Source organism: Hemibagrus wyckioides, linkage group LG28, assembly GCF_019097595.1.
Source record: "Hemibagrus wyckioides isolate EC202008001 linkage group LG28, SWU_Hwy_1.0, whole genome shotgun sequence".
Taxonomy (NCBI): Eukaryota; Metazoa; Chordata; class Actinopteri; order Siluriformes; family Bagridae; genus Hemibagrus; species Hemibagrus wyckioides.
In genome coordinates this window covers 15,724,710-15,738,817 of record NC_080737.1, presented here as the reverse complement: position 1 = coordinate 15,738,817, position 14,108 = coordinate 15,724,710, and the positions used below count along the sequence as shown (strand labels likewise).

Sequence of the window (14,108 nt, the reverse complement as noted above, 5' to 3'; positions counted from 1 at the left end):
CTGACCTCAACCCGATAGAACACCTTTGGGATGAATTAGAGCGGAGACTGAGAGCCAGGCCTTCTCGTCCAACATCAGTGTGTGACCTCACAAATGCGCTTCTGGAAGAATGGTCAAAAATTCCCATAAACACACTCCTAAACCTTGTGGACAGCCTTCCCAGAAGAGTTGAAGCTGTTATAGCTGCAAAGGGTGGACCGACGTCATATTGAACCCTATGGATTAGGAATGGGATGTCACTTAAGTTCATATGCGAGTCAAGGCAGGTGAGCAAATACTTTTGGCAATATAGTGTATCAACTTTGAGGACAAAATGTTGACTTGCTGCCTAATATATCCCACCCACTAACAGGTGCCATGATGAGGAGATCATCAGCGTTATTCACTTCTCAGTGCTCATAATGTTATGCCTGATTGGTGTATGTGGGCCTTATACACCGAACTGTTGCCATAAAGTTGCAAGCACACACAGACTTAATCTCAGCCTCAATATACACCTTTAGGGTGAACTGACATGCCATCTGAACCCCAGGCCTCCTTGTCCTGACAACAGAACCTGACTTACTAGCCTTCAGTCTCCATAGCATTGCATTGGGACAGTTTTAGTAAAGGAAACGCTGTCAGAACTAAATTAATCTAACACCAGTGGTTTTACTCAAACGTCTAACTATTATTTAATATTGATATTGATAGTAAAATTATATACGGTAATATAAGAAAAACTTCTTGCTCTGTGTGTAATTTTGTGATGCTGACTGCCAATCAGCCCAATGCAAGAATCCTGCAGGTCAAGAGCATCAGATCATGTTCACATCTAACATCAGAATAAAGAACAAGTATTATTTCGATGACTCTAATTGTGACATGGATGTTGGTACGAGGTGAGCCGGTTTGAATAGTATTTCAGCAACTACTGATCTCCTGGGATTTAAACACAGTGTGAAAAACAAAAAACATCAACAGATTGTATTTTACTACTGATTAATCCAGTTATATGTATCAGAATTAATTTATGGTGCTTGGAACAGAGTCTACAAACTTTCTTGTGGAAGAGAATTTGTTACTCTAGAGGAGACCATTGCATTGATCCAGTGTTTACACCAGCATAAGCAAGCTTAAGTTCATGGCAAAAAATATTCAACCTATGTAAAGGTTTATTTACGAGATTCATTCAGCTGCACAGCTTGACCATAAATGCACACAGGGAAGCCAGCTAGCAATGAAAGTTATCTCTCTCAGCAGCGAGTTGTAAATGCTTTCAAGGCCTCGGCTTTTGTTTTTCCACAATCTCTGAGTGTCCTGCAGTTGAACTCCAGCTAGAACAAAAAACCAGCTCATAAAACCGTCAGCTCCGACACGTAGGTTAGCGTTTTATTGCCTTGGACCAGGGACAGAGGGTCTGTGGGGGATGCAGCGTTGATAAGCAAACCCTTCTGAGTGTGCTGTGTGCTGGTTCTACTCTGTGACTTCTCAGTTTGGGCAAAATTCAGCCACTTACATCTTTGCAATGCTGTTTGAAAATGAAGCCACGCTGCAGAAGAGGCAGGAATGGACTAACGGCGATCTTTACCAGGCATTAGGACAACTCCTGTCGAAAGACGAGCCTGATGTTGTACTGAATGCTGCTGGAGTCATGGCGTCATTGGTAATGTTTACACACCCTGAAATGTATCTCACTGAGAGATGAAAGCCTTGTTTTGTGGTTCATCTAAAGGGTTGGTGATGGTCCGTGTGAGGTTGCCACTTCATTGGTTATGATGTGATTATCGGTGATATTGTACTGGACAAACACATCAGCAAATAGCCAACAATTGACAATAGCTGTTTGTGAAGTGTTTTCGATTAAGTGTTTTTGTTTCATAGGTAGCTCAACATTTCTCATCTTATGCTAATTTGCTGTAACTAGCTAACACAGTTGTTTGAAAATTGTAGCTAGATTTGTATCTATATCCTAAATGGATACTGATCATTTTCTATTGTTTTACACTATTTTGTGACAACAAATTTCTGGGTCTTTGTTTAATTATTTATTTGTTTAAAGTAAAACTTTACAGATAAATTCGGTGATACTTAAGCTCCAGTTATTTTTAAAGGTATACTATATCTATGTTTAGTTGCTCAGGTGAAATGCAAACTACAGGCAAAAAAACATCATGCAAACTATACGTTCCTTGTCGCTGGTACGGTATAATTTAGTGTACACTGTTTGCACACCTTTAGTATGTAGTATCCTTTACGTTAGAAGGTGTATGTGGTGTTATTTTTATGTAAAGCTGCTTTGTGACAATGTACATTGTTAAAAGAGCTAAACAAATAAAACTGAATTGAATTGGTGTACCTTTAATCACTGGGCCTTAATGTCGAATATTTGAAAGGTTTACTATATTAACATTTGGTTGGTGGTCCGGTAGGGTAGATTTAGACTATATTGCCAAAAGTTTTGGGACGTCATGCACATGAATTTAATATGGAGTTTGCAGCTCTAACAGCTTCAACTCTTCTGGGAAGGCTTTCCACAAACTTTAGGAGTTTATGGGACGTTTTGACCATTTCACTGATGTTGCACTGATGTTGGACATGAAGGCCTGGCTCGCAGTCTCCGCTCTAATTCATCCCAAAGGTGTTCTATCAGGTAGAGGTCAGGACTCTGTGCAGGCCAGTCAGGTTCCTCCACACCAAACTCACTCATCCATGTCTTTATGGACCTTGCTTTGTGCACTGGTGCGCAGTCATGTTGGAACAGGAAGGGGTCATTCCCAAACTGTTCCTAAAAAGTTGGGAGTATGAAATTGTCCAGAATGTCTTGGTACGCTGAAGTATCAAGAGTTTCTTTAATTGGATCTAAGGGACCGAGCCCAACCCCTGAAAAACAAAGCCTGAATTCAATGATTTGGAACGGTGTCCCAAAACCTTATAAAAAACCAATATAGTGTATTTCTGACAGTGTAGTTTGGAGCGTGTAGTCATCTTTATAATATGTGTTTAAGTGCATCATTGGTGCAATGGTTTTTGATTGTTAAGTCTGATATGTCAGACCCATCAGCTTTTTTTCTATTCTTGTATTACTCTGGTATATATGTTGCTGTCTCCAAAATAATCCTGAATTCTGTGCACATTATATACCTACATTAGGTTGAGACGCCATCAGGACTCCAGTGGCTGCTTCAGGACCCTATAGTTTTCGGTCAAGTAATTGAGAGAGTCACCTGTCTTCTGAACCACGAGAGAGAGAGAATGGTTAACACGGCAGCTCTCATTCTAGCACGGCTCTCTCTGTATGAACCGGCCTGCCAAAAGCTTCTAAGTCATCCTTCAGCCTCAGTGATTTTCAGACGTTTAGTCCAGTGTCTGACTCACAGCCGCACAGGTCAGTCCCAATGAGAGTAATCTCAGCTCTTAGAAAAACGTGTAAGGATTCTGTTATACTAGTTATAAACAATGCTACAAGTATGAACAAACATACAGCTGTAAGAACCAGGCTTTAAGTCGGGTCATGAATTTAGACGTATTGTGAATTACTGTTGATTGTATGATATGCTTTTAGACACTGCTATGAATGCGTCCTTCACTATTGGCTGTTTGTGTGGGAATAAACAAAGCACATGCCTCATTCTGGCTGAAGCCAAAGAGCAAAAGCTGGTAAGAAAGCAGCATTCTTTGCTACATGACCTCGCCAAGGAGTATATACTTGTGGTTATGCCAAGCTCAGAAAAGTAGAGTCTGAAACTTAAAGCTGCCATATGTAACATTTTTGTTCAAAGTTTTCTGTTAATAGATGCAAATGGATTCTGTTAATAGATGCATAAGCACAAAAGCTATGAGATTCAATTCAAATCCAGAGCTCTGTATAGTATATACAGTAAGTTGTTAAACTATGGACATTAATAGAGGTCAAAAAAACACTAGGGATAGCAAAAATAGTGATGTGCATAGAAGGAAACTATAAATTAAAAGCAGGAGATAATTACATCATTAGAAGAAATTCAGGAAAGTGAGATACTCCTTGCATGTGAATAGTTTTGTGACTAGAAGCCATATTGATAAATATTTCAAGTCTAACAAAGTTACTTACTCCTGCTTTAATACCTATAGTATACTCAGTCTCGGTAATTAAGGACTGTAATCATCTGCTCCATCACTGACTTTATCACTTACCCCCAGGTTAGTGGTCTGGAGGTGCTGTTGTCCAATGGGGCGGAGTCAGAGGCTGGGCAAACAGCTTGCTTTGCATTGAGTTGTCTGGCATCTAAGGATGATGGACATGCCTTGTTAATGGAGAGCCCATCCTTACCTGGTTTGTTGGACGGTCTGCTAGGTTTATTGAAAAGTGAAGACAGAGATAGCGCTTGGTTTGCTGCAATGTGAGTTCCTTTGGCATGATTGAGTCATTTTCTTCGCATTCCTTGTAAGATTTTTGTACAGATTGCTTAAACTGTTGCTGTGGCTTTCTCTCAGGACAGTGAGAGAGTTCGTGTCTCGACCAAATGGAGTGACTCGGGTTAGAAAGCACAACGCTTTGGAGGATCAACTGAAGGTGTTTTTTTTAAATTATTTTTACATTATTTTTTTAGTACACTCATGTTTCATAGTACTTATCTATTACAATCTTCTCGATCTCATCTCCAGCTTCTCTCTGTGTCTCCATCAACGGGCTCGGAGCTGCAGGAGGAGCTTAGCGCATGCCTGAGGAAGCTGAAGCGCCTGCCTAAACCATCCCCTGTTACTGTCCAACATCAGTCAATGGCCTGCATTGCATCATGGGAGAGACTGGAGCCTGAAAGTGGCCTAGAAGTTACCTATAGGTAGTAATACTCAGTTTGAGAATGGGATCATGGATCAATACTGTCGATGATTTTGATCATCATTTGCTGATGATGTCGCTCCCCTCCTTTTTTTCGTCTTCTCTAGTCTCTTTGATGGAGATACCCTGTTGTACCGTGGCCCACGGTGTCAAATCACTTTACCTCATTCCCATTTCCAGCACAAACACAGTAAATCTCTGTCTCTACGGCTTAATCTCTCTACGTCAGATGGTGACACGAGTCCCTTTAGTGAACTTGTGGAGATAAGGGTGAAAGGGGTGGAGCTTAGACCGGGTCCGCCACAGGATCTGTGTGTTATCTCCTGCACAGCTACTGAGGTGCGACTAAAATGGGCGGAGCCAGAAGGGGTCATCAAGCCGGGATCATTCCAGGTTTACTGTGACAATGTGCTGCTGGAGACCACCACAGAACTGGAGTACGTGTAATATTAATATACTGAGATTTCTGCCTTTTTCAATCAGGCATAACATTATGACCACTGCGAGGTGCCGTGAATAAGACTGATGATCTCCTCATCATGGCACCTGTTAGTAGGTGGGATATATTAGGCAGCAAGTTAACATTTTGTCCTCAAAGTTGATGTGTTAGAAGCAGGAAAAATGGACAAGCGTAAGGATTTGAGCGAGTTTGATGAAGGGCCAAATTGTGATGGCTAGACCACTGGATCAGAGCATCTCCAAAACTGCAGCTCTTGTGGGGTGTTCCCAGTCTGCAGTGGTCAGTATCTATCAAAATTGGCCCAAGAAAGGAACAGTGGTGAACCAGCCACAGGGTCACGGGCGGCCAAGGCTCATTGATGCACGTGGGGAGTGAAGGCTGGCCCATGTGATCCGATCCAACAGACGAGCTACTGTTGCTCAAATTGCTAAAGAAGTTCTGATAGAAAGGTGTTAGAATACACAGTGCATGACGGGTCAGGGTCAAAATAGGGATCAACACAATATTAGACAGCTGGTCATAATGTTATACCTGGTCTGTGTATTTTAGATACTTAAACATCTATGAAGAAGGTTCTGCATCAGCTGTTTGCACAGAAACCAATGTATCACAAACTATCACATCCTCAGGACTCTTCACTCTTCTCTCCATCAGGACTATAGTGAGATCGCTGTCTCCCAGCACTACATACACAATAAGCATTTGTGCACTGGGTCCAGGAGACACAAGCAGTTCCCGGTGTAGTGTTACTATTCATACTGCAGATGGACAAGATCACGCTCCCAGAGGCCTGGTGGTTGCTGTGTTGGGATGCCACAAGCTACAAATCTTCTGGTCTGCTCCAGCGGTGCCACTCGGTCGCCTCATGTCATACGAGCTACGTCTGAACGGGTGTGTGGTATACATGGGCAGTGAGTGTGGGCACATGGCACGCCATCTTACCGCCAACACACTATACACCTGCACGGTGACAGCCATCACCTCCAGGGGGCGCTATGAGTGCCGGGCTGTCACTAAACGCACCGCCAAGAATGAACATGTAAACATGAACAGGCAAGAGAAATTCTGTTATATTTCAGAATGAATTTTAGACAGACAAATAGCATTTACTTTGAAATACTTTCATAGATTTGTCAGGCCATTTTATAATACAGCAGTATTGTTAACGTGTGCGATGTGGTTACTAATAATGGCCAAAAGTGGACACCTGACCATCCTACACCCATACGTGGCCTCTCCCCAAACTGTTGCCACATAATCAGAAGCATATAATTCTATAAAAACACTGTAGAATTACAGTTTCTCTGAGGCCTAAACATGTTCCTGCATGACAATGTGAGCTCCTTAAAGATTATGGTTTTGTCAAGGTTGAAGTGGAAGTACTCCAGTGTACTGCACAGAGCCTTGACTCTGACTCAACCCCACTGAACACCTTTGGGATGAACTGGAACACCGAACTGCACCCCAGACCTCTGTCTGATCTCCCTAATGTTTTTAAGGCTGAATAATCAACCTCTAATGGAAAGCCTTTCCGGAAGAGAGGAGCAACAGTGGGAACTGCATCTGGAATGGCATGATGCTCAGGTGTGATGATCAGGTGTCCACATACTTTTGGAAATAGTCTATATGATACCTGTATGTAAGACTCTCAGACAAGATACCACAAGCCCAATGAAAAGGATAAAAAGACATTTGACTTTAGTGCTTCTTCCTCACATTTTCAGGGTTCTCTGTTCTCCTAAATCGAACTCAAAAAACACAAGCACAGGTCCCAACTGAGTTCAATAATTTGGGCGTTCACTAGTTAAACATTGTTATTTTCCAATTTAACATTGTTTTTCAATGAAGTTTGAATTGAGAATGGTTTTTTATCGTCGCTTGTGTTTAACAGGTTGCCACCTCTGATGGTGCAATCACACAATCCCGAGAAAAACAAATCTTCCAGGGTGACGTCTGAGGAGGTACACCTAATCATGCAGTCTAATACCTCATTATGAAATATTATACCACAACGCTTTCGAATCCCGGAATCTGATTGGTCCGCTAATACACAGGAACTTAATCTTAGTCTAATGATCCTTCTCTTAATGATCCTTAATCTTAGTCTAATGATCCTTCTCTTAATGATCCTTAATCTTAGTCTAATGATCCTTAGTCTAATGAAGTTTTCTGTGTGGAGATATTTAGAAGATCTTCAATGTCAGTGTTTTGTAACAACTCAATTCAGGACAGAAGACCTAAATCTGAATGTGTTTTATTTCCTCCTTAAGGGAATGTATGTCAAGAAAGAATGTCAGCTACTGCTGTGAACCTTGATGTTTAATACTTAATCACTTGAAGTATCTGATATGAATTATTCTACATAATTGCTGAATGATTTTCACGTGGTGTGAATCTTCTCTTTTAGAGTTTTGTTGCTGAGTTGGATGCTAATGCACAGTTAAGCAATACCAAAGACAGTTCACATACAGGTATGGTTCCATCCGAGCGCCATATACTGCTACGCCGAGGGTGTAAAGAACACACACCTTGGTCGTCTTCACACCCCGTACATCCCAGATCGAAAATCAACCGAGGTATAATCTTCTCTATGCTAAACCAGTGATTTAAAACATTTTGTCTGTCAGTAAATATATGTTTTAGATATATATTCTTAAATCATTTTGTTCAAGTTGTACTGCTAGACTGTCAAGCTGAAAAAGGAGACAAAGGGAGGCTTCCTCTTATCAACCAACAGATAAGTAAGTTCCACCTACAAATACACTATATTGCCAAAAGTATTCGCTCACCCATCCAAATAATCAGAATCAGGTGTTCCAATCACTTCCATGCCCACAGGTGTATAAAATCAAGCACCTAGGCATGCAGACTGTTTTTACAAACATTTGTGAAAGAATGGGTCGCTCTCAGGAGCTCAGTGAATTCCAGCGTGGAACTGTGATAGGATGCCACCTGTGCAACAAATCCAGTCGTGAAATTTCCTCGGTCCTAAATATTCCACAGTCAACTGTCAGCTGTATTATAAGAACGTGGAAGTGTTTGGGAACGACAGCAACTCAGCCACGAAGTGGTAGGCCACGTAAACTGATGGAGCGGGGTCAGCGGATGCTGAGGCACATAGTGCGAAGAGGTCGCCAACTTTCTGCAGAGTCAATCGCTACAGACCTCCAAACTTCATGTGGCCTTCAGATTAGCTCAAGAACAGTGCGCAGAGAGCTTCATGGAATGGGTTTCCATGGCCGAGCAGCTGCATCCAAGCCATACATCACCAAGTGCCATGCAAAGCGTCGGATGCAGTGGTGTAAAGCACGCCGCCACTGGACTCTAGAGCAGTGGAGACGCGTTCTCTGGAGTGACGAATCGCGCTTCTCCATCTGGCAATCTGATGGACGAGTCTGGGTTCGCCGGTTGCCAGGAGAACGGTACTTGTCTGACTGCATTGTGCCAAATGTAAAGTTTGGTGGAGGGGGGATTATGGTGTGGGGTTGTTTTTCAGGAGCTGGGCTTGGCCCCTTAGTTCCAGTGAAAGGAACTCTGAATGCTTCAGCATACCAAGACATTTTGGACAATTCCATGCTCCCAACTTTGTGGGAACAGTTTGGAGCTGGCCCCTTCCTCTTCCAACATGACTGTGCACCAGTGACCAAAGCAAGGTCCATAAAGACATGGATGACAGAGTCTGGTGTGGATGAACTTGACTGGCCTGCACAGAGTCCTGACCTCAACCCGATAGAACACCTTTGGGATGAATTAGAGCGGAGACTGAGAGCCAGGCCTTCTCGTCCAACATCAGTGTGTGACCTCACAAATGCGCTTCTGGAAGAATGGTCAAAAATTCCCATAAACACACTCCTAAACCTTGTGGACAGCCTTCCCAGAAGAGTTGAAGCTGTTATAGCTGCAAAGGGTGGACCGACGTCATATTGAACCCTATGGATTAGGAATGGGATGTCACTTAAGTTCATATGCGAGTCAAGGCAGGTGAGCGAATACTTTTGGCAATATAGTGTATCAGGTTCCACCTACAAATATCAGGCCCACACTGCATCAGTTTCCAATAACAGCATAACCTTTTATTCATTACAAACGCCTCCCTTGTAATTAATCACGTGTGCATAAATATTTGGAAATAACAGTCATCTTTGTTTTGGTTCAGATCAGAATGTAAGACTCCTCCAGCCTGTCTCTTATAACTGGTGTGATGTTACTCGTACAGATCACCAGCATGACACACACAGAAAAAGGTACAGCTGCACATTTTCAGGCCTGGAGATCTGAAGTCCATTTGACGTCTAGTTCAGTTTTGGATAGGAAAGACTTATTCTGCATGTTCTGATTTATGTGTTTTTTTCCCTCTCTAATGTTAGGCTTGTGATGGGGTCAAGAGCGAACAGTCGGCTGAAAGGACGATTTTGCCCGAGCATTTCACAGAGTGGAACCAAGCTTTCATAAAGACTTTATAATTTACTCTGTAGCTGTTGCCATAAAATATTCCCTTCTGGATGCAGTGAAAGGGATTTTTATATCCTGGTGGGAAAAAAACGATCGCATTATTCAGTTTGTACAAATGCTTTTGTTATATCTTAACAAAATGTTTAGTTATTTTGAATGCATCATAGAGAAATAAAAATAATCTCAGTGTGTCTTTAACACCTTTTATTCAAGTGTTCAAGCATGTTTTTATTTTTGTTTTTTATTTTTCTTCTTCTTTTTCCTACTCTGAAATACAAAGCAGAATAGAAAACATGATACAAAAACACCGAAAGAGAACTCACAATGGTCTTTATTGATCTGGCTTTTAGACTGACCCTTGAATCTTTTTCATCAGGTAATATTCAGTGGGAGTGGCCACACCTCAATGGGAGGGGCTATATGTTTGTGGCGTTGGCTGTGAGACGGAGCTGGACTAAGTAAAGCTTAGGGCAGGAGCTAATGGTTTGTGGGAGGGGCTAATACATGAATAAGGTAACTAATGCTTAGTGGGAGGAGCTACGATCTGAATAAGGTAATCAAGGATCAAGGAAATTATTATTTTTATTTATTTATTTATTTTCAATTTAATTTTACGTCAGACATGAAGACATTTCATTTTCATAACAAGGAACAGAAAAATAAACTATATACCGTATGTGTGTGACACATTATATACAAATATTAAGTAGGACAATATTAGATGCAGTAATTTAATTTCGGTCCAATGTGAACGCAGTGGCGACTCCACGTCGCTAGAAGACGCTGATGGCATGATAAAGGAAAATAATACCGATTCAAAGTCTTCTTTTCGCTGTTTACACGGAAGTAAACATTCCCGAAGTGAGACCAGCTGCCTGATGCACTTCTCTCCTAGTGGAGGCTTTAGTATAAGAATAACACGCAATGGTCAACCTCGGACTCCGGAAGGTGGATGACGCGCTCGTGGACAAACACCCGGTGTGCTGCTTTAGTTTTATTCTGCACTATATTAATTAAAACATAATCATGACCTATTAATGCATTATTTAATAACTTAAGTAATGTAATATCTCTTCACACTAAGGGTTTGCAACAATACGCTGCCTGCCAGTCCCGTGCATTTATGAAAGGAACAGGAAGCTTCATAATTGGTTTGTATCTGAGCAATTCTATTTGGATAATTAAAATTCATGGACATTATTATGATTGGGATTTTTTTAAACATATTCCACATTGCCAAAAGTTTTGGGACACCCCTCCAAATCATTGAATCCAGGTGTTGTTCCAGTGCAAGGAGCTCTTAATGCTTCAGCTTCATACCAAGACATTTTGGACAATTCCATGCTCCCAACTTTGTGGGAAAAGTTCAGAGATGACCCCCTTCCTGTTCCAACATGACTGCACACCAGTGCACAAAGCAAGGTCCATAAAGACATGGACGAGAGAGTTTGGTGTGGAGGAACTTCACAGAGTCCTGACCTCAACCTGATAGAACACCTTTGGGATGAATTAGAGCGGAGACTGTGAGCCAGACCTTCTCGTCCAACATCAGTGCCTGACCTCACAAATGTGCTTCTAGAGGAATGGTCCAAAAAGTCCCATAAACACACTCCTAAACCTTGTGGAAAGCCTTCCCAGGAGAGTTGAAACTGTTAGAGCTGCAAAACATTCACGTTCATGTAAAGGCAGACGTTCCAGTTTTGGCCTGACTCGCAGTCTCCGCTCTAATTCATCCCAAAGGTGTTCTATCAGGTTGAGGTCAGGACTCTGTGAAGTTCCTTCACACCAAACTCGCTCATCCATGTCTTTATGGACCTTGCTTTGTGCACTGGTGTGCAGTCATGTTAGAACAGGAAAGGGTCATCTTGTTTCTCCCTATAATCACAGCACACTTTACACTTGTAGTAATAATAAGGATCAACTAGATCTGTAAAGCATACAACAGTTCTTAAACGTTTCCTCTATTCCCTGTTTCATGATGCTTCTGTTTATTACCCAGGTACAATAAGCCTGTTTTTAGCACAACAAGCAATACCGAAAAGACTGAAGTATCCGCTCAAGTGGAACCTTCTAGTATCTATTGGTAAGATATTGTTCCATGTTAATGCCTCACTTGTAAATTTATGTAAAAATCACCTTCTGTGCAAATTTGAACATTTGTAAAGTAAACTTTTTGAGGTTACTGTAGTATAGAAAAAACCCCCAAAATGTTTCAATTCGTTCTTATTAGGCATAACATTATGACCACCTGCGTAATATTATGTTGCTCCCCAATTTTGCTGCCCTGACCCATCATGCACTGTGTATTCTGACACCTTTCTATCAGAACCAGCATTAAATTCTTCTTTAGCAATTTGAGCAACAGTAGCTCGTCAGCATTCGCTCCCCACGTGCATCAATGAGCCTTGGCCGTCCATGACCCTGTCGCCAGTTCACCACTGTTCTTTCATTGGACCACTTTTGATAGATACTGACCACTGCAGACCGGGAACACCCCACAAGAGCTGCAGTTTTGGAGATGCTCTGATCCAGTGGTCTAGCCATCACAATTTGTCCCTTCGTCAAACTCGCTCAAATCCTTACGCTTGTCCATTTTTCCTGCTTCTAACACATCAACTTTGAGGACAAAATGTTCACTTGCTGCCAACTATATCCCACCCACTAACAGGTGCCACGATGAGGAGATCATCAGTCTTATTCACGGCACCTCTCAGTGGTCATAATGTTATGCCTGGTCAGTGTATGCACTCGAGCTTTCACATACTCTCGACAAGTTTGTGTAAAACCTGATGATCCATTTTAGATAAAAATCCACTGGTGTGTCGTCTCAAGACCGGCTTTAATAGAAGGGATAAGACTCAGGAAAAAATCTGAAGGAGTTAACATGATCAATTCGCCTCAGTTTTAATAGTGACCTAGGTCTCAAAAGTGTTAACTCCATTGTATATACTGTGACTTTCTATCTTTTTTCTGGAACCTTCTCTGCAGTGGCTTCCTCAGTGTTCAGCTACACAGTGACACGTTTGGAGACGACAAAGTGCACAGAGCTGTGGGTTTTATTGGAGAAAGGAGAAGTACCTGATTCCAGTCCAACTGGTAAATCTTTTCTCTTCATCTGTTCCTTTAAACGAATCCGACTCTGAGACTCTATTTTAAAGGTGTATTTCGTAATGACTTCATTTCATATTTCATAGCGTTTCAATCCAAAATCTGTGGAACAGCAGGGTTGAAATCATGTCTCTACACCACTTTGTGAAGATACCATGACTTGATGTCACGTATCATGAATACACAAATGTTATCTAATGAGTTTTTATCACTGCTTCCCTTAAAGTCTTTGTTGTTTTGCTAGTAGTGATAATTTTTCACAAACCCTAACTACGTTGTTTTCTCTTTTCTTATTCAGAGAATGAGCTTCAAACACCCCCAGCTCCCAAAGTCACAAAATACGGAGACAGAATGGAGTAAACGTTAACGATAGTGTGACTGCAGCAATATCGGCGAAGTTAGGACTTTTGAATTGAGTTCATGTTGGAGTGGGTTTGACCTGCCTGCTTTTCTATTTTTATCTGTTCTAAAAAAGTTAATAAATGTATAATCCTGGACTTGTGTCGGCTTTTTATTTGTACTTTCTGTAATATCCCTGTTTATCCACCTTGTGGTGAATTACATTATAATTTTATTAGAATTATAATTTTATAATTGGGCAGGGCCTAAACTTCATAATTGCAGATTATTACAGGAACAAATTTGATTCATTTCCGCATTTTGTACACGTAACTATTTTTAATTCATTTTTAGATGTGAAATTAGAGTTGTAAGAAAAATGAGAAAAAAAAAATTAATCTTGATTTCTACATGAAATCAAGATTAATTCTACATGAAATCAATTCTACTTGATTTCAAGATCTGTTTTCTTCTATCAGATATCTTAACCTTTACATCAAAAGATAATATTGAATACAATTCAAAAGCAAATACAAAATGCCTTATTTATGCCTTAGTTATGGAGTATTATTAATAGAGAGGTTTCTTAAGCACATGAAGACTATTTCTTTATATTAAATGATACATTTGGCAGGAATGTACTCATTGCCTGGCAATATCAGTCATAATGTGTTACGGAACTGAACATGGTTGACCTTGCAGTAGAGATACAGCATGTAAAATGTTTGTAGACCTCACATTACATTAGCATATTACTCAATAGTTAAAATATTTATGTCTTAATACATGGTACTAATGACTATTATTACTAGATAATAGATTACTACAGTCTTTCAGTAACTAGAATGGAACTAAAGGTGTTATGAAAGTGAGGAATTTGGGTATGAATGTTAAATATTGGATTTTAGGGGGTTTAGTGGTTCTTTTAATAGAATTAAGAGTTGGAAA

The 14,108-nt window shown here is 40.9% G+C and overlaps 2 protein-coding genes across 3 annotated transcripts; both read left to right on the top strand.

The window, feature by feature from the left end:
- Positions 1–1,303: 1,303 nt before the first annotated feature.
- Positions 1,304–9,920, top strand: LOC131348736 (uncharacterized). Of its 2 annotated transcripts, none has more exons than XM_058383909.1 (13): positions 1,304–1,645; positions 3,133–3,367; positions 3,545–3,639; positions 4,162–4,361; positions 4,456–4,534; positions 4,627–4,802; positions 4,909–5,238; positions 5,916–6,152; positions 7,153–7,222; positions 7,669–7,837; positions 7,934–8,002; positions 9,418–9,505; positions 9,629–9,920. In XM_058383909.1, the coding sequence occupies exons 1-13, from the start codon at positions 1,508–1,510 to the stop codon at positions 9,711–9,713; spliced, it is 1,971 nt and encodes a 656-aa protein (XP_058239892.1). In that variant the 5' UTR covers positions 1,304–1,507; the 3' UTR covers positions 9,714–9,920. The 2 variants fall into 2 exon arrangements, with proteins under 2 accessions (XP_058239892.1, XP_058239891.1); XM_058383908.1 differs by having other exon boundaries at positions 1,305–1,645; positions 5,916–6,314.
- A 614-nt stretch (positions 9,921–10,534) lies between these two features.
- tmem141 (transmembrane protein 141) lies at positions 10,535–13,328 on the top strand. Its single transcript, XM_058383910.1, has 5 exons — positions 10,535–10,691; positions 10,798–10,864; positions 11,713–11,796; positions 12,702–12,809; positions 13,120–13,328. The coding sequence occupies exons 1-5, from the start codon at positions 10,638–10,640 to the stop codon at positions 13,179–13,181; spliced, it is 375 nt and encodes a 124-aa protein (XP_058239893.1). The 5' UTR covers positions 10,535–10,637; the 3' UTR covers positions 13,182–13,328.
- The last annotated feature ends 780 nt before the right edge of the window (positions 13,329–14,108 follow it).

Coding starts and splice junctions, on each gene's coding strand:
- LOC131348736 (XM_058383908.1), top strand. CDS start 1,508: ATGCTGTTTGAAAATGAAGCCACGCTGCAGAAGAGGCAGGAATGGACT. Junction 6,315..7,152: donor GAACATGTAAACATGAACAG/GCAAGAGAAATT, acceptor TGTGTTTAACAG/GTTGCCACCTCTGATGGTGC. Junction 8,003..9,417: donor TCTTATCAACCAACAGATAA/GTAAGTTCCACC, acceptor GTTTTGGTTCAG/ATCAGAATGTAAGACTCCTC.
- tmem141 (XM_058383910.1), top strand. CDS start 10,638: ATGGTCAACCTCGGACTCCGGAAGGTGGATGACGCGCTCGTGGACAAA. Junction 10,865..11,712: donor AACAGGAAGCTTCATAATTG/GTTTGTATCTGA, acceptor TTTATTACCCAG/GTACAATAAGCCTGTTTTTA. Junction 11,797..12,701: donor GAACCTTCTAGTATCTATTG/GTAAGATATTGT, acceptor CCTTCTCTGCAG/TGGCTTCCTCAGTGTTCAGC.